The following is an 18598-nucleotide window of genomic DNA, read 5'->3' as shown; positions in this document are numbered from 1 at the left end:
TTAAGAGGGCGGGACTTGGGGTGCTGCTGGCCCGCCGGGGGGGCCAGAGTGGGAACCCTCCTTCCAGCAGAGACCAAGGCTCAGGCTCTTTGATTCAGACTAAACACTTTCTCTAGGAATTAAGTCCTCAACAGAGGACATCCCAAGACGCCTACTTCTCCCGGGAGCAGACCGTGTCCGCCCCGGTGGGGACCTGCTGGCAGGACCAGGAGCCCACGTGGCCACGGGTGCGCGCTCCGGGGGGCCGCCGGTCATGTGCACAGGCGCCTCCTGGGCAGCATGCTGCTTTCCACTTTAAAAGAAAGGCATTCTTGCTTTTGCCCGAATATCTTTATTTCTTTGTCCAAGTACCTCTGTGATTATTGTGAACAGGGTAAGTAGCAAAGAATGTCAATTAAAACCAACACCTTACTTACTTCGAAAGCATGTCACCCACCACCCGATCATCAGACCCCCCTCCTTAGACGGGGAGCACCCGAGGCCGCCTGCCTGTCCTCAGGCCCTCAGACCAGGGGAGGGCGTCATTCAAGTAACTCGAAGGTTATGGAGCAAGGGGAGGCTTCCCGGGGCTTTCCTCTGTCAGAATTCGAAGCGTCCCAACCCTCGGCCAGAGCCACAGACCTCTGAGAAGTCCAGACAGGAGAAGCCAGAGGACAACCAGGGGGTGGGGCAGCTTTTCCTGCACAAGACGGAGAAGCCACTCCAACCTAGAGACAGTGTCTCTGAGGCATCGCCGACCTCAAAGGTCAGCCCTGCCGGCTACCGGAGCCCGGCCTTCATCCTCCCCAGATGGACCCACGTCCTTTAAAAACGGGAACCAGGACGCAGGCTCCCACGGCGAGGGGTGACCCGCCTTCCTGGAACCTGCTGCCGTCACCTGGGTGGAGCCCATCCCACACCACCGCCTGCCTTCACAGCCCTGAGGTCCGCACATCGTCGCCCAGGGTGCAGGAGGGACCCTGAGCAAACCGCAGTACAGAGCTGGGGGCCCCGGCTTCCAGACCCTCGTGCAGCCTCAGGGGCCTCAGGACAGCTCATCCCAGGACCCGCGACCACCGCCCCTCTCTTCACAAGCCCCAAGCATCTCTGTGGCTGCAGAGTGTGGTGGCCGGGGCTGCAGCCTCCTCCAGCACTGGGGGCACATGTCCACACGTCCACACGTCCATGCTGGGTCAGGGGGGCCCAAAGGGCCCTGCACCCACAGCCACGCCTGGAGCTCTGTTTGCATGCACGGTGGGTGAGGGGTGATCAGCCCTTCTCCCAGGAGGTGCCCAAACTCCAGACCAGTTGCTTTGTGGGGCTGCCCTGGGACTGGCCCGGCCGTGGCAGGAGCTGACTGATGGATGTGCCCCTCTCCCTGGGCCTTGCTGTCCAGGCCTCCCCCAGGCTGGTCTATTTACTATTCCTGGCTCCCCTGACCATCACTTTTATGTGAAAGGTGGGGATGGCACTGGGACGAGAAGAGAGTGCCAAGATCTGAACCTGAGCAGACAGACCCTCAACTGGGCAGTGGGCGGATGGTCGCGCTGGGAACAAATTCAGACCCCGGCCGGTGATGCGGCAGAGCCAGGCTGGCAGAAATACGGTGCCAGGCGGCTCTCGGGGGCTGGCAGCACTGGGGGATGTGCCCAGACGTCCCCTCTGCTGGGAACCCAGCAGCACCAGCTCTCCCAGCCCTCCCGCTGCTGCTCTGAGAGCCGCCTGACCCAGAACCTTCCCCAGGGTGTCAGGGTTGCTGATTCTGCTTTGTGAGCGGAGGCTGCTGGCCCTACCTGGCTCTGTCCACACTTAGGTTGGTCCTCAGTGGCCAGGATGACCCTTCATCTGCTGACGGGCAGGGAATACCCACGGGGCACAGGGGCTCTTCCTGAGGACGGAGGGCGTGGCGGCTGCTGGCTCCCAGCCCCGAGTTCGGCACAGCAGGCAACCCTGACCTTGGGAGGATAATCTACTCCCCTCTATTTACTCTCGGATGAAAAATGACCGAATGTTAGCAAATCAAAACTTGGGGTGATTCGTAAGGCACCTTGTTCAGCGGGAACGGGCTGAGTGGGCGGGATCGGGGCGTGTCCACAGGAGCTGCTTCCTGGCAGGGCGGCGTGGACAGGCCCGGCTACGTGAGCGCGGGGTCTGCGATGCTGTGGTCGGGGTTGCAGGTGAAGGCGATGGTGATGGCATAGCGCGTGCCCCAGCAGACCTTCTCCACCCGGTGCAGGTTCTCGGACCCCGAGGTGAAGAAGGACACCCGACCTGGGGAGAGGAGAGCAGAGGCGGGACCGTCAGGCCGCGGCGGCCCGGGCCCTCCGAGGACGCAGCAGTCCTAAGGAGCCGACAGAACAAACCTGGCGGGAAGGAGGGGGTCGGAGACGAACCAGCAGGCCAACTCTCGTGCAGGACAAGGGGCGCAGCGCCCAGTCCAGCCTGCGGAGCTCTCTGCGGGGCGGCCAGGACGCGGGGGTACGCCCTCTGCTCACGGCCTTTCAGGGCCCACCTCAGGGTCTTATTTCTAATCACACTAATCACACGTGAAGCAAAACCGAACCTGGAAGGGTGATGACGCTTCAACAGTAACTCTGCCCACACGGCGGGAGCAAAGACAGACTCGTGACATTCACACAGGGGACGGCCCACCTAGCTCCAGAAAGGTGAAACTTCCAGGCTCAGAAAGGGTGCTTTCTGGCTTTTCCCCTTCAGTAAACAATTAGATTATCACCCGCTTCTTTAAAGCAGGATTTAGCTCGGCCACTTAGTAACCAGAAATGCAAAGTAACCTCGGGTTTGGAACCCACGTGTCCTTTTCCTCTTTGGCAACAAGCATCCTTGGATGCCTCCCCGAAGCACGTGGCGTGTGACACCCAGGCTTCCCACCAGCAGCTTCTCTGGCTCTTGGTCCATTCAATCCTTGGAGCTGCAGGCCGTCCTGAGTCCCCTGCCCACTGACCTGGCCCCGGGTTGGCCCCACTTCCGGAGCTCACCCCCAAGGGAGGAGAGCCAAACCTGAGCTGTTTCATTCCCTTTCTACGCCTTCTGATGCCCAAGCCACCTTCTGTGGGGATCCAGGGCTACTGCAAGGACTGCCCACTGGTCTGCAGGACTGGCCCTTGGCCGACGGCAACGCTCTGAACCAGCATGAGTGGATGGCCTTGCTGGTGTGAGCTGTCTGCCGCCAGGTGGGAGGGGACACAGCAACGCACCCAAGGAGCCAGGGAGGTGACACCGTGGGGATGGGTGAGCTGCGGCAGCAGGTGAATGGCGTCGGCTCATTCGAGGCGCCCAGGCCAAAGCCAAGGGGCAGGGCTCTGCGAGTCTCAGCTGGGGATGGGCTGGGGCCTGGGCGGCCCGTCAGGAAGCCCCCAAGAGTCCCCCCTCCACACTCCCCACCCCAGGACCCGGGGAGGAGAGGGGACATTTATTGTTCCACACATGCTCGCTGGGCAGCACTGAGTGTCCACGCTGGGACGGGGGCAGTTGGGGCTCTGGGACCACCAGGTCAGGGAGGCCAGTCCCTGGGCTGTTCCAACATTATTAGGTCAGAATCACTGCCCGGACTTAAGCTGCAAGTCGCTGCAGGGGATGGAGGGGAGGCCAGCTCTGGGAACTTGCTCTGTGGTGACAACAGTGACCGTGGCCACACCCGCCGCCTCCTGTGAGGAGCAGGCTCGGTGGACACCCTGTAACGCAGCACCGGGGAAAGGTCCTGCCCACGTGTCACCTGCTCTCGGCTCCACCGTCCTGTTGGCCCCCTCGTCCATGAACACGAACCGCCCGCCGCCAAAGTCGTCCAGGTAGTCGGAGAGGTACAGCAGTGAGGTGTAGTCAAAGGACCCATAGGTCACCTGCGGGCAAAGCGCGAGGGCGCGTCACCGTCTCTGCTCACAAGAGCGTCCGTGCCTCAGGAACAGCCAGGGCCAGGCCACGCGCTGCCCTCCTGACGGCAGGAAGCCCTCTGCGGAGCCCCGGCCACGCGGTCCTGTCCGCTCCCCGCACAGCCCACAGGCGGTGACTCCAGGAGGCCATGCCACCACCAACCAACAGGCCCCTCCCGCGTCGGCACAGGGAGCCCTTCCTCCAGACGTGGGCCCCAAGCCCTCTTGTAAATTGTGGGAATGCGCCAGCCGTGCAGTGCACCCCTCTACCCACCGCCGAGCGCACAGCTCAGGGACAGGAAGCGTGTTCACACTTGTGCTGCCAGCCCCGCGAGCCGTCACAGCAGCTCTTCGTCCCCCAGGCTGAGACCCTGTCCCGTGAGACACTGGCTCCTCACCCCTAGTGCCCACCCTCCTCCTGTCCGACCCCGTGAACGGGACCCTCCGGAGACCCTGCTTCGGGGAGCCCGACACTGTCTGTCCTCTGCCGGGACGTCCTCCTGGAAGACGGCGGGGCAGTGCACAGGGGGCCCGGGGGATGAAACCTGTGTTTCGGGCTCGTCTGAGCTGGGCCCTCTGCGCCTGAGTGTAACGTAAGCAGGGGGAGCCCCCGTTTGTTCCCTAAGAAGCCCTGGAAGTCGAGTGGGAAGGCAGCCGCAGGCAGGTGTCTGCGGCTCAGGACTTTTTGTGGGTAAGGGATGTCCTATGAGGAAGCTGTTCTCAACGGGAGGAGTTACAGTTTGTCTAAATGCTGATTTAGATCTCTGAGGCAGGGTTAGCTGTCCACAACGTGCAAGGCAGGTGTTGCTTCCAAGGGCGTCGTGCGAGAACTCGCACAAGTCGGCTCCTCGCTAACGAAGGGCGCCCAGGAGATGGGCTCTCTTCTTCACGTGAAGACAATGGCGTGCACCGCAAGGAGTTTCAGTCACGTAAGGACGTTTCCCAGCCTGATGAATCGTTCAGTGAGCAGGTCTGGGGCAAGAGACAAAGTCCAGGGTGCAGCCCTGAGTGCCTTCCCACCGCACCTCTGCACAGCCTGCCTCCCTCACCTAAGCTGTCGGGTCTAGAAATATAGAGCCTTCAGCAATTTTATTGACACCTGGAGGCACCTTGGGAACTGGACACAGCGGCCCGAGGCCAATCTCTGCAGCATGTTTGATCAAGGCTCACAAAATCCAAAACCCCTTCTCCTCCTGCACCCAGCTAGACCCCCATCACCATGACAACAGACGTCCCCTGGGGGGTGGGCTGACCAGAGGGAGGGGCAGCAAGCCGCCACAGGTCCAAGGCCCCCCCGCACCCTCACATGAACTCAGCACCACCGCCCATGGTGCTGGACCCTACGCAGCCTTGGCTCCCTCCGTGCTCCCACCAAGACCCCATCTCGGGGCCCCTTATCCGGCCCCAAATACCTAAGGGACATAAACCTGAGAAGGGCCCAAGGGAGTGCTTCTGCATCGCTGCAGTGGTGAACCCATGTCCATGAGCTGCAGAAAACAGGGGAGACCGGGGGGTGTCCAGGAACCTGACCCTCTCCCACCCACTCAGCTCAGATACGGCAAAGGAGCCCCCCACCCCCCACGCAAACACAGTGACTAGGCAGGTGGCGGGTTGACGAGCACTGAGGGGGGGCGGGGAAGGCAGAGGCCGGCGGGGCTCTACCATGTGGCTGTCCTGAGCCAGAGGCCGGAGAAATCGCGGGCAAGGGGCAGATGCCCCTTCCGGGAGCCCCTCGTGCGGGGCCGTCTTCTTGCTGTGTCCATGCAAGAGCGGCCCTCGGCTTTGACAGCTGCCCTGGCCCGCGGACCCTGTCCCGCAGCCGCCCCACGAGTCACTGTTGACTCATTCTCTCTGCCCGAAGACTTTCTTCCTTATCTTTGAGGCTTGGCCACCGAACCAGGCTCCGTCCAGTGCCGTCTCTTCCTGGTACGTGCAGGGCTGCCCTTCCTCTGCCGGGGGCTCCCTCCCTGTCTGCTGTGCATACCCACCTTTCCTCCACACACATCGTCTCTGCCCCCGACCCCATAAAACCTCGGTTTTCCCTCTGCAATGTCCACATGACCTTACACCCACTGAAGTTCTCAACCCTGGTCTCCTAATGAAACAGTGCATCTGGGCAACGGTTGTCGATGGAACTGGAGCTGTGTGGGGAGAGCAACCGCAAGGCTGGGTTGTGAGCAGTGGATCAGCCTGAACCCCCGATTGACCTTAAGCCCACAGCGGGGGGACGAGCAGACACAGGAGGCCCCGGGGTGATGCCCACACATCCAGCCTGAGCCTCGTCAAGCCCCAGGCGGCTGCCTCAGTTGAAGTTAACTTCCTGCAAACACCGGCTTCCTCAGCCTCATGACCGCGTGCGAGTGCTCCCCTCCTCCAGCGCACTCAGACATCGAGATGAAATAAACACATGAGCATCTGACGAATCTCAGGCAGAAGCCCAGTCTGCCAGCTTCTGCCCAAACTCTCCTGGTTATTTTTCACTTCGCTTCCTTTGTTCCAGCCTCAAGAGACACGGGGACTGTCTGGGTCGCCTGCTGGGGTGACCGCCAATAGCCCTCCGCCTTTCCCGGCAGGCAGCTCTCTCTGGGCGGAGCAGAGCTGGGCTTCAGCCCTGCTGGTCAGGGGCAGCGGATTAGGGCTCACTGTGTCCAGAGAACAGTGGGAGACGGGGAAGGGGAATCTGCAGAATCCTGAGCAATTGAGAAATTGACACCCAAAAAAGGTGAGAAGTGGGGTGGGGGCCTCCTGGGGGATGCAGACCGGAGGAGAGACCACCCGACAGAAAGGCCGGTCCTGGTGACGCCAGGAGCAGCTCAGGCTTGGGGCCGGGGCAGGGCCGGCGGCTCTGTCTGGGAACCAGCAGTAGAGGGCGGCCCCAGGCCCGGCTGTTGCTAATGTTGCTCCCCTGCCTTCTCCGACCTCCATCACGAGGGAAACGAATGCTGCTTCCTCGACTGCATCACAACCAGAGCCCTGATGGCGCAAACACCGCGGAAGACGCCTGGAAACCCGGAGGGTGCTGGGCTGGGGCGGCAGGCGCACCCGGCCATGCGGGGCCTCACCTTGTCCACATGCGCGTGCCAGTACTCGTCATGGGCCGTCCGGGCCGCCGTGCTGTTGATGCGGGAGAAGAAGGTGGGCTTTGTCAGGTACAGCGAGGACGCGCTGATGCCAAACGCCTGGGCGATCGCCAGCTGGACCTTCTGCCGCACGTCCCTGCCGAGAGGAAACACCCGTCACCCAGAGCTGCGTGGCCGCAGAGGAGAGAATCCTCTACGGGACTCAGTCTGTGCTACGCCACAACGAGACCCAGGCTGGAGAAGCTGGAAAGGTGAACAGATGCACACACGGGTCCCGCACGTGTATGCCGGCGTCTCATGTGCACGCCCAGGAACCCAGGGCCAGTTCTCTTTAGAATGACCCCAGTACCAGGCCAGCTGGGCAGTGGCTGTGGGGACAGCAGGAGCATCAGGGGGTGGGGGGGGGGTGGCCCTCTGCACACGGCCCATCCACTTCCAAGCAGTGTTGAGGCCTGGGCGGCCCGGCCCTGGGCAGAGGACTGCACAGTGCATGGTCAGGGCTGGGGCAGCAGCCTGACCCAGCAGAGGGGTGCTGGCCCATGGAGACCTGGCCCCTCCCTGGCCTGTCCGGAGCCTGGGCTCCCAGCCCAACTGTGGGCACAGATTACCGCATCAGCATCCACCCCTCCCTGGACTGCAGCCGACCCCCGGGACCAGGCTCCTGGGAGCTGCAGGGAGCTGACTGCCCGGGAGGCCGGACACAGGGAGCAGTGCTGGAAAGGGTAGCTGGGTCTCTCAGGTCCACCTACACACCTCCCTACACACGGACACACTGGACACACATGCACACAAACCTCCCTGCACGCACTGTGCAAACCCACATACATCCACACACGTGCATGACACGTGCCTGCCTGCGCGCGCACACCTGCACGACGGTGCCGCGCTGCCACCCACTCGTGCGCAGATGCGTGCGCTCACAGCACACCTGCAAGTACACCTACCCCGTGCACACGGACGTAATAAACTCGGTCCTCCGCCCGTGTGCCAAGTGACAGGGCCTGAGCACAACAGCCCACAAACCCTCCCCGTGCTTCCACACCACCAGCTGGTCTTCCGCACGCACGGCACTAGGTAGGGGTCCCACCCAGGCCAGGGCGCCAACCCTGGTGACTGGCCTCTTCCATTGACCCCGCAGACTCATCTCGGTGAGCAGAACGTTTATCTGTGTCAACAATGGCGTTCGCGGAAACTCCGCTGAACCAACAGCGACATTCTAGTGTTCCTGCCCTTCAGGAGGGAGCGAGACGTGTGAACGCAACGTCTCTCATCAACTAAGTCAGTAGAATTACTCTCCGAATGTCAGCTATTTCCCCTGCTTCATTTATCTTCGAGCCTTGACGCTATGCAGGCTGCATTATCCACATCTGAGTTCAGCAAACTGGAAGAACTTAACATTCGTGACACCGTCCCGCTTTCCTCAAACAACGAACGCCTTCTAGGGTGGCGCCCGGACAACCGAACAGGTCTCCTCTCAGAGCTGACCCCTTGTTTTGCTCCGAGCAGAGGCCATCTTTCCCGGTTTCTCTGTTGTTTTCTGCTTTTCTTTCCTGGTTTCCTCCCTTTCTTCCTCCAGGCCCCTCATGCTCACCACTGGTCACGTTGACCCCAACTTACTGTTTCTGTGGGAAGTCACAGGGAGGGCCCGTCCCCCGGTCCCTGTGACCTCAGCTGCCCACCGAGGACTGTCCTCTAGTTTTCAGACTCCGGCTTCCTTTGTCACAGGGTACAGTGTCCCCAATGTTCAGGTGACAGATGGTAGTGGAGAAAGCCTGGCCACGATGTGTGGTTTTACTTTCTGCACCATCCAGAAGAAGTCGGAAACAGTGGCTGAGAGTCAAATGACGCTGTCCTGCCGTGGTGGCAAGAACTCTGCTCCCGAGGCCGCACTGTCTCCACAACAACCCAAGGGGCTTCCAGGATGTTTGCCCTAAACGCTCACCACGAAGCTAGACCTCAGACCAGTTCCTTCCAGCTGCACGAGATCAACCAACGGGTGCCGTTTGCACTCTGTGTGGTTTATCAGAGCCCTTCGTGGGAGATGGGCAGCTCCTCTGAGATGTCACTGCTGTCAGAGCTCCCCCAAACTCTGCTCTCTTTTTCTGACAATCTAGACCATACGTGTGATCACACGGATGTCCTGTGTTGGTAATATTCCTGTCGTGTCTCAAATGCTCAACCATTTTTAAGAACAGAACATAGGGCATTAAAAAAGATTCTGGTGGTCCCTCTGAACACCGCCATTTATGTTATAGATGCTTTGATGGTACGTTTTTGGAAGTTTGAATCATTTTATTTAATTATTTCACTGTAATTGTTTTAATTAGTTAATTATTAGCTACTAACTATCCAGTTATTTTAATAATTGTGTTTTCTTGTTGGAACTGATTGGTGAGGTTCCTCCTGTTTCCTCTTTGATGATGACAAACAGTTCTGGGCTTCTGTGGACAAGACGGACATCCCGGTGAAGTTGTGCTGGCCCACCCACCTCCTTCTCCCACGAGCACTGGCTGCGCCCAGCGTTCCAGCCTCTGGTCACATGGTCGACTTGGTTTCCACCCCAGGAACACCAGCTGTTCCGTCTGCCCCGACTCCCATGTTGCAGATGCCCGGGGCCGCGGGGCCCTCGCGACGGTCGGACTGCAGCTAGGATGGGCGTCCCTCCTCTCTGCAGGCCCGGATGTGCACGACTGTGCGACTCAGATGGGGCACGGGGCCACTGCTTTCCCTTCATTCTGGGTGTTCACTTCTGTTCCACAGAGTCTTGAATTTATAAATATCAAGACGCTGCCGCACACTTTCTACTAAACAAGAGTGAACCCATCAAACCATGGGTCCCAGCAGCACGGCGGGTCACGGTGGTCATCACAGACAGGCCCAGCGCTTCCCCAGGTGTGCGGCCAGCCGGGGCGACACCAGCCTCGTCCGCGGTCTCGACGGCAGTGTCGGGACCCTCTGCTCACGGCGCGCAGGACCAGCCGCTGGAAGGGCGAGTCCCGCCGGAGCCTGGCCTTGGCTGACGGTACTGCTTACTGCTCACCCCGCCCGCGGTCAAGAGTGGAACCTTGTCCACAGCAGGAGCCTGGGCTTCACGCTGCAGCTGCTTCTGTGGTAACGTGGCTCCAGCCGGTCATGGGCCCTGGTGGCTGGCGGCGGAGGGGCAGGGCCGTGGCGCTAAAAGGGCAGCAGGGCTCCGCGGCGCCTTACAGACCGACACAGGTGAGTCACTCCACGGGACCAGACACGCCCCTGGGTGAGCGAGGCCAAACGCAAGCCTGAGCAGGACAGTGGGTGCCTGGTGTCGGTTCCTGGGGCCTGCACTCCGGTGCTCGGTGTCAGGGGAGCTAGGCGACGGTCCTCGGGGCCCCCCTGTGCCACCTCTCAGAACTGTGTGCGACCTTGATGATCTCAGAACGAGGAGCTGAGTTAAGATAGCAAGCGGCCCAGGTCTGTGAGGCCGCTGCCTGGGCGGGAGGGCTGAGCCTGTGACACGAGGCCCTGGGGGTGCGTGGCGTGGCCCTGGCAGGGCCCACGGCTGCTCACGACACCCTCGCAAGGCCTCTGGGCCCACCCGGGCGGGCTGTGGCTCTGCACCACTTCCTGACTGATGGGAAGCGCTTCAGCTTAACATCCACTGCCCTCCCAGGAAATTCCGGCCAGATGTCGGCCCAGCCCGGCCTGAGGAGAGAGCCAGGACCCGGCCGCCCTGCGCCCGCACCACTCCCAGCCCCGCCAGCCACCTTCCCCACCCGAACCCGGTGGTCGTCCCCTCCTCACCGGTACAACTGGAAGTCCTCTTCTGAGAAGACAGTTTGTATTTTATCCCCAAAATACCTGTGGGAAAAAAAAAAAGGAGCATTAACAAATGAATCGTTCTGTTAATGTTTCCTTATTTCCCTTACGTCCTTCCTCCGCTGACCAGCGTCCCACAGCCCAGCTGGTCCTCATCATCTTGGAGCCGCTCTTCCCATGATACCTGCGGGAGCAGGAGGGGGCGCTCGGCACCTGGCAGGTGGGGTAAGATTTATCAAGGCCAGGGGTCTCTGGCTTCCCCTGGCCCTAGGGGAGGGTCAGAGCCCCAGCTCTGAGGGGCCCGGCCAGCCGTCACCACTCCCACCTCTCTCTCTGACCCAGCCCCTCGGCCCGTCCTGAGAAGCCCCTGCTGATGCACTAGACTGTTCCCTAACGAATGGAAAGCAAGGATGCCGCCCCTCGGAAGGGCTGCACAGCCTGGTCCTCGCCCAGCCACAGCTTGATGGCAAACATCACGGTCTGCCCGAGACTGGAGCCGCTCCATCCCAGATGCATAAGCCTCACGTGGGGGTCGCCGGCTAAGAAACGGGCAGAGACCTCCCCCACCAGGTTCTTACCTGTACAGGTTCACAAAGTGCTTTCCGACAGACAGGGCCCCAGAGTGCAGGTCCAGGATGGACGCCTGGAAAAGACGTTGGCAAGCGGTGTGAGGGCCAAGACAGAGCTTTGAAGGCCACCGTTAAACTCGGGTTTCTGAGACCCGTCCTCGCACACCCAGGTCAGGGAGACGGCGCACACCGGCGGGGTTTCGAGACGCCTGGACAGAGGCGTGTGAGGGGGATCTTTCTCTGCGGCCCTAAGAATGAAGACTCGAAAGTTCTGAGAACAGCCCACAGATGCAGTTCCTCCAAACAGATCCCAGGACTCTTGTGGCTGAATCACAAGCCCCTCCCCTGCTCTGCTGAGGGACAGCCAGCACCCGATCGGCTCCTGTTTACGTACAATTTGACAAGTTTCGATGTTGACGTTTACCCTCAAAACCACCCCACTCTCGGGAGAGTAAACACACCACCCCCCAAACTTACTTGCACCCTCTGTACCCCCGGCCCTCCCCAGGCAACCACTGACATGCTTTCTGCCACAGCAGACTGGACAGTTTCTAGAGCTTGTGCCCTGGAGTCTCACAGGTGCACTGGCTCTCAGCCGGGGCCCCTGCCCTCAGCGCCGCCACCCTGCGGCCCGCTCACATGGGTGCTGGCACCCGCCGTCCACTCTGTCCTCGGGGAGCACTCCGTGTCTGGCTGCCTCACCTGGGGGCCCGTTCCCCATTGAGGGCTGCTCCCCACGAAGTGGCTGTGGCACTGGTGGACGCTTCATCATGGGGGGCTCTTAGTCTCCCGGGGAGGCACCCGGCCCATAACTTAAAAGGAACCGCCAGGGCATCTCCCGCCCCTGCCCGCCCTGCCTCCGCGCGGCCTTCCCTGCACCCCGGCCAAGGTGGGCACCAGCACGGACCACCTCCACCCTGGCTGAGTGTCTCTTCTCACTGAGGCAGCGACCAGCCCAGGGCTTGGTTTGAACATGACTTGGGCTTAAAAAATGTTAACTGCACTTAAAGGCATCAAACTTGGCTGATTCATCACAAGACAACTTCTCAAGTGAATGCTGAGCAGAGTAAAGGATGAGTCCGTGCACAAACAGGTCTTTGACAAATACTCCCCCCGAACCGAACCAAAGCAGAAGCTGAACGGTCAGAACTCGAGAGGAAAGCGTTTGCAGAACAGAAGAGTCACAGAGGTCATCACCAAGCTACACGGGGGAAAGGGTGGGCTCCCCCAGCCCCACATGCTGGGCGAGGGGACCCCCACACGGGAACTCAGCCCAGTGGAAGGTGCACTGGCCTGAAAGCAGCAGCAACCCCGCCTCTAGCGCTGGAGGCCGGAAGGGTGGGATTGAGGTGTCAGCAGGGCCCCACTCCTTCCGAGGGCGTCAGGGAAGGATCCTCCTTGAGTCTTTGGGCTCCTGGTGGTCCTAGGCGTCCCCGGGTTTGTGCCATCACTCCGTCTCTGCCTCTGTCTTCCTACGGCCTCCTCTTCAATCCCACTCCTCCCCTCCCTTCCTCTCACAAGGACTCTTGTCACTGGACTGCGGGCCCACCTCGTAGTCCAGGATGATCTGTCTTGAGACCCTACCTGAACGACAGCAGCAAAGACCCTTCTCCCCAGTGAGCTCCCTTCACAGGTTCTGGGTGGACGCACCTTTCAGGAACCACCGCTGGACCCCCGCCGACTCACACGGTGGACGACAGTCCCCACGCAGCGTCTGCGGGGCCTCCTCCACCCGGCACCTCCGCACCGTTTCCCCTGCAGCTCCTCAGCACGCCCCGGCTGTCCCTGCCCAGGGCTTCCCTCCTCACTGGCTCTGCTGGTCCCCTGCTCTGTCTGCTCCCTGCCTGTGACCTCCGCTGGCCCCAGACCGGGGTGCCTGACGTGTGGGTGTGACTGGAGGCAGGCCGGCTGTGACACACCGTGAAGGGAGGGGCACTCTGCCACCAGGAGTGGGACCTGCGAAGCCCCTCGGGATGGGGGGAGAGCAAAGTCAAGGGGGTGACAAGCGGCACACGACTCACCCCTCCGTCGGATCCTCCGAGGGAGAGCCCCTTCTCAGCTACGCTGTGGGGAGGAGAAGCTTGAGTCAGGATTCAGTGAAGGCCTGCGCACCTCGGCACACGTCAGTCAGCACGGTGACCATGTCGTGCTTACAACAAAAGCACACGCTTAGACAAAGGACCCGACTCTCGGGCTAGGTGAGTAAGCGGTAACATTTGTCACCGTCTCGTTACCAGCACGTGGCATGGTCTGGGAACGAGAAGGCTTAGCTTCCGTCCTCAGCACAGGGACCTGCTGCTGAGTCGAACGGCTGAGCTGCCCCAGCGGGTCCCTCTCCCGCCATCACAGGCTGGGGGCAGCCTTTAATCGCCAGCGGGGTGCGGGGCACAGGCCCCGTGCTGGCCACGCGGGACCTCACAGGACCACGCGCCTCACTGAAGATGCGGGGCTTCCAGTGCCTTTGGCTGAGGCTTCATGGCCACCCGGGGAGCCAGGGGATGGACCCTCCCTCACACCAGGGACCCCCACCCAACGAGCCCGGCAATGACATCTGCAAACAGGAGTGTCTGCCCTCTGGGACCCCGAGCTCAGCACGTGGGCCAGACGCCGCTCCACCTGGCGCCTGCTTGTGTCTTAGTCCTTGATGGAAAACCAAAGCTCTGAGATCTCGTCTTTGAAAGATGGGGCCCCCATGCCTGATGGGCACATAGCCCCCCCAAACCCAGCGGGCCAGAACCGCTTCCCCTGGAGCGGGCCCAGGCTCCGGAAGGTTCTGTCAGCAGCTGCGTCATGGAGGGCAACAGCCTTTCCTCCTGGAAACCAGAAAAGCCCAGCTCTGCCTTGAAAGTGCACAAGGGAATTCTTAGGGAATTCTAAATGAATTTCTTTACATTTACACCCCCGTTTCAGTGGTCATTCCCTGCTTCCCACCCCCAGCCCCACTCTCCTGCTCCTTCAGGACTGAGATGTGTGTACCTGCGAATCCTCCGGGCTTCGTCCCTGGTGATGACAGCATCGGAGATGCCCCGGCCACACTTCCTCGGGGAGCAGCCTGGAGGGTCGAGCCAGGGTGAGACGCTGCCCCACCGAACCCCGACAAGGAGCTGCTGCATTTGTGAGGGACTCACCTGCAGGCGGCCTCTGCCCCCAGGGACAAGGGAATTCTGTGGGATGGGGCCTTGCCTTCCACGAGATTAGGGATGGGATTTGCAGCGGTGACTGCTCAGTATAGGCACACCCCCTGCAGCACACGCCCCATCCCACTGGGCCTGCGTGTTTCTGGAGGCCCCACGCCAGGCAGGTCATTCCGGGAGCACCAGGCGCTGCGCCCACCCTTGGGAAGACAGCCCAGAGATGACATCTACCACATTCTAGAACCATCACTGACTGCAGAGCCAGACTCGTCGGAAAGTCCCTCCAGGATGACCAAAGCTGTGCCTGTAACTCTAGTCACTGTCCTTCCACGGGGCCCGGCAGTGCTGCCCCAAGGAGCCTACCCGGCCTCCCTCTGCCTCTGCACCTAGGACTGCAGGGAGGAGGATGGGGGCTCGGATGGGGACGGGGCCAGGGTCAGGGTGGAGTCGCAGTGGAGACCCGACCTCAAGGCTCCCAGTGACTGTGGACGGGGAGGCAGGGGTCCATGAGGACAGACCGCACACACTGTGGACTAGGAGACACGCCGAACTCCACGGCAACCGTTCAGATACCCACACTTTTCCAGGGACACACGGAACACTAACAAAAACGTGTTAACCCAAAAGGGAAGTCCGAACCAGCGTCACAGGCTCTGTGTCATGCAGGCTACCTTCTCCAGCTACGAGCAAAACCCCTGCCTCTTGAAGCTGTAAAGTCCAGCAGTGACACAAGAATGAGTGTCAAAAGCACGATTTGGGTGAGGCAGCGAGTTGTGCGCAGCGACAGCCTTGCTGCGCAGACAGGCGTGCACAGACTCCAATCAGCAGACACGCCGCCCAGCACACAGGCCCCCGTCAGCCGAGGGGGCAGTCCAGAGGCTTTAACGTCCACTCCAGCTGTTTTTTTCGGTAAAGCATACACCCCCAAGTTTACCTCTTAAACTGTCCTTAGCATACAGTTCAGGGGCATTAGCTACATTCACACTGTTGGGTAGCCACCACCACCACCGTCTCCAGAACTTCCTCATCTTCCCAACGGCAACCCCCTCCCCATCTACACTAACTCTCCCGCCCCTTCCAACTGTTTTTAATGTTAATAAATTATTAAATGGGTAGGAAGAAAAACTTGTCTTCAGCTCTAACCACTGAGAAGTACTTTCTCAAAAGTTGGGACTTCGGAGGGAAAAAGCTGACTAAGACAGAGAGAGAATCCCGACGACAGAAGCCGCTCCTTTCCTGGCCCCTGCGGGGAAAGGCGGCCTCCATCCGCGTCCCTGCCAAGGGGCTCACAGGCCTGCGGTCACCCAAACCCCGACTCTGCGTGTCACAACAGCACCCCCTGGTGGAGGGACTCAGCAATCTTTTCTTGGTTCAAGGTTCAAGTTCAAAGCCTTGCACTGAATTCTTTAAAATCCCGTTGCTCTGGCTAGGTTTTCAAAAGTGCTGCCCGCCTCAGAGCAGGCAGGCGCCAGGATGGGACACACAACGGGGGGAGGGCCTCTGGGACTGACGTCCCCTGTTGCAACATTTTCTGCTGCGACAACACTCTGAGACACTCCACAGAAAACGCCTTTTCTGGGTTCAACTTTAGCATTGTTACCTTTCCAATTCTGTTACATCCTTCCAGGCAAACCATCTCCTCCATCAGATAGCGCCCCCTGTGTGGGGCACCTCCGTGAAACACGCCATAGCCTGGGCAGAGAGGCCTGGGCAGTGACCGGTGGGCCTGCCCCTGCACCAGCAGGGCCTGAAACACCTGCACTTCCTGGACCTGGTGTGAACTAACCAACCTGGAGGCCAGGGAGGGCACTCGCCACCCACTCCCACTACTTTCAACCTGATTCCCACCAATTCATTGTAGTAAAAAAAGATGCATTTTGAATTCAACAAATTCCTTGTCAAGAAGCTGCTTTTTCCTGGATCACCTCGGCATCACGTACCTTCAAACCTTCGGTGACTGTCATAGTCCTCAGAGCAGGGCACCTCGATGAACCTGCCTGGCAGGACCTCGCTTCGGAGAGCTAGGACCTCAGTGATGCCATCCTCGCCCCCTAGGCTGCCCCAGAGCAGGAGAGCAGCGAGTGAGGTGCAGGCTCCCAGGACAGCAGCTCTCAGCCACTTCCTTCGCATGTCCCAGGGCCCCCGGACACTCTTGGTGCTGAGAATAGAAAACCGTGGTCACCCAAATGCACCTGCGTGAGCTGAAAAGGCAGCCCACCTCAACCAGAGACCATGACTATGACCAGAGACCACACCCACACTTAGTTTCGGCCTTAAACTGTTCCCACACAGACCCTTGTCAGAGCCGCTCTCAACCAAGCCAGAGGCACTCGCCAGGATGGATGGAAGTGGAGGGGAAGGTGGGGGGGATTTGGTGGGGAAGGTGCCCCCCACCCCACATGGCTGGGCAGGACTCACTGTGCCCCCAGAGCAACAAGATGAGCCTGTCTGGGGGTTGGGGTTCCTGGCAGAGTGGCACTGATCATGTTGCCTGCATTAGAAAATGACTGCCACAACCCCACACATGTGCCCCTGGTGCACATGCGCACATACACAGACATACAATGTGAACTAAGTTAAGTGTGAGTCAAACCCATTTTACTAAAACCACCAGCCAGCCAGGAAGAAAATACAAGTCCAACAAATGATTTGCAAGTAAGACACTTTCTGTGCCAGCCAGGCTAACTGGGGGGTTCACACTGCCTGTGCAGCTGTTGCAGGCATGTCTGTATGTGTGTGCACACGTGTGCCTGTGCATACACGTCTCTCTGTGTTTGGGTGACGTATACGCATGCATACGTGTGTCTATGTATGTGCACGTGTGCTCTGCTATCTAAGAAAATCATGCAGGGCTTGAAGGACTGGGAGCAATGAGAAGAGAGATCCAGTCACCCTTCCATGGAGGTGCACCTTGTTTCTTCAAGTATATGATTAATTCCTAAAAAGCAGGAGGCTGCTTTTTTTTTTTTTGTATGTCCCGCCACACTTTGAATTGCTGTATAAATAACACCCAGATTATGATTAAATAAGTCCCAAGGTGGCACAGCTCAGTCAGACCATGCTGGGTGCGCACACGATCATTTAAAACAGGGAGTACAGATGCCCAGCTCACAAAGACCCCCACCCCTAGAACTGCTGTCCAGCATCCAGCCCACCTAGCCTCCTCTGATTAGACCAGGGTGGACACCTAACTCCAGCGGGCCCATCATTTCTCTTCCCCAAGAATTCCTAACAGAGGGAGACTGCCAGCTCCTCTCAGCCACAGGCGGCTGGAACCCTAAACTACAGGGGCAAAGCCGTGGGGGACACGTTCTCCTGGGACACCCCGGCTGCTGGGACAGAAAGGGATGGAAAGGGAGGTGCAGAGACGAGAGGGGAAAACAGCCTCCTGGGCCATATTCGAACGCCCCTTCCCCTCGGGGGTCTCCTCAAAATAAGCACCCCTGTCCATGGTAATCTGGCTCAAGCAGCACCCCGAGAATCTTGCCAGAACGGAAGAGGATTTGGACGGGACAAGCGCGACGACACAGTGATTCGTCCCGGAGTGATTAAAATACACTCTGGCCTGAAAGCTTCGGGCAGACTCCCCTCGAAGGCTACGTGTGAGCTCACGTACTCATTCATTGGGTCACTCAACGAGGAACCCCCATGTGCACACCCTAAGGAAAGCACGCAGAGACCAGACGACGGGGCCGCGGAGCCCCGTCCCCGTGCGGGAGGCCCGGCGCGGAGCCCTCGGTACCCACGGGGGAGGGGCGTCGGGGAAGGTTTCCCACCCCGCTGCCCTCCCCCTCCAATCGCGCGCCCCGGGCGTGATTCTGCAGGCCACGCCCTTCGGGTAGACCACGCCCTCTAGGCGTGCGGTTCGCCCAGCACATGCCACGCCCCTCGCGATCGGGCCTCACCCACACTACAGCCCCGCCCCCAGAAGAGGCCCCGCCCCCGCCCCCGCCCCTCTCGGCCAGGCCCCACCCACCCCGTCCGCCTGCTCCCCTCGCCGCCCAGTACCTGCTCGGTCGCCGGCGCTCGGCCGCCCCGCTGCCCTCTGGCGCCTTGGGCGCGCCCCTCCGCTGAGGTGCCATCGGCTAGGCCGCCGGGGAGCCGGGCCGAACGTGGGAGCCGCCGCGAGCTGGGACGAGCGCCGCGAGAGGGAGCGC

The 18598-nt window shown here is 60.4% G+C and overlaps 1 protein-coding gene across 1 annotated transcript; it reads right to left on the bottom strand.

Annotated features, from left to right (window-relative positions):
• Window positions 1-311: 311 nt before the first annotated feature.
• Window positions 312-18587, bottom strand: OGFOD3 (2-oxoglutarate and iron dependent oxygenase domain containing 3). The gene is made up of 9 exons (XM_032499096.1): window positions 18450-18587; window positions 16382-16599; window positions 14284-14359; window positions 13329-13371; window positions 11317-11381; window positions 10724-10780; window positions 6929-7082; window positions 3713-3836; window positions 312-2250 (listed from the first exon to the last, which is right to left on the bottom strand). Exons 1-9 carry the CDS (start codon window positions 18521-18523, stop codon window positions 2114-2116), a joined length of 948 nt encoding a protein of 315 aa, XP_032354987.1. The 5' UTR covers window positions 18524-18587; the 3' UTR covers window positions 312-2113.
• Window positions 18588-18598: the final 11 nt, after the last annotated feature.

This window comes from Camelus ferus, chromosome 16, assembly GCF_009834535.1.
Source record: "Camelus ferus isolate YT-003-E chromosome 16, BCGSAC_Cfer_1.0, whole genome shotgun sequence".
NCBI lineage: Eukaryota > Metazoa > Chordata > Mammalia > Artiodactyla > Camelidae > Camelus > Camelus ferus.
This window is presented reverse-complemented; position numbering and strand designations above follow the sequence as displayed.

Coding starts and splice junctions, on each gene's coding strand:
- OGFOD3 (XM_032499096.1), bottom strand. CDS start 18,523: ATGGCACCTCAGCGGAGGGGCGCGCCCAAGGCGCCAGAGGGCAGCGGG. Junction 16,600..18,449: donor GAGCGCCGGCGACCGAGCAG/GTACTGGGCGGC, acceptor TTCTATTCTCAG/CACCAAGAGTGTCCGGGGGC. Junction 11,382..13,328: donor TCGGAGGATCCGACGGAGGG/GTGAGTCGTGTG, acceptor CGTCTTTTCCAG/GCGTCCATCCTGGACCTGCA.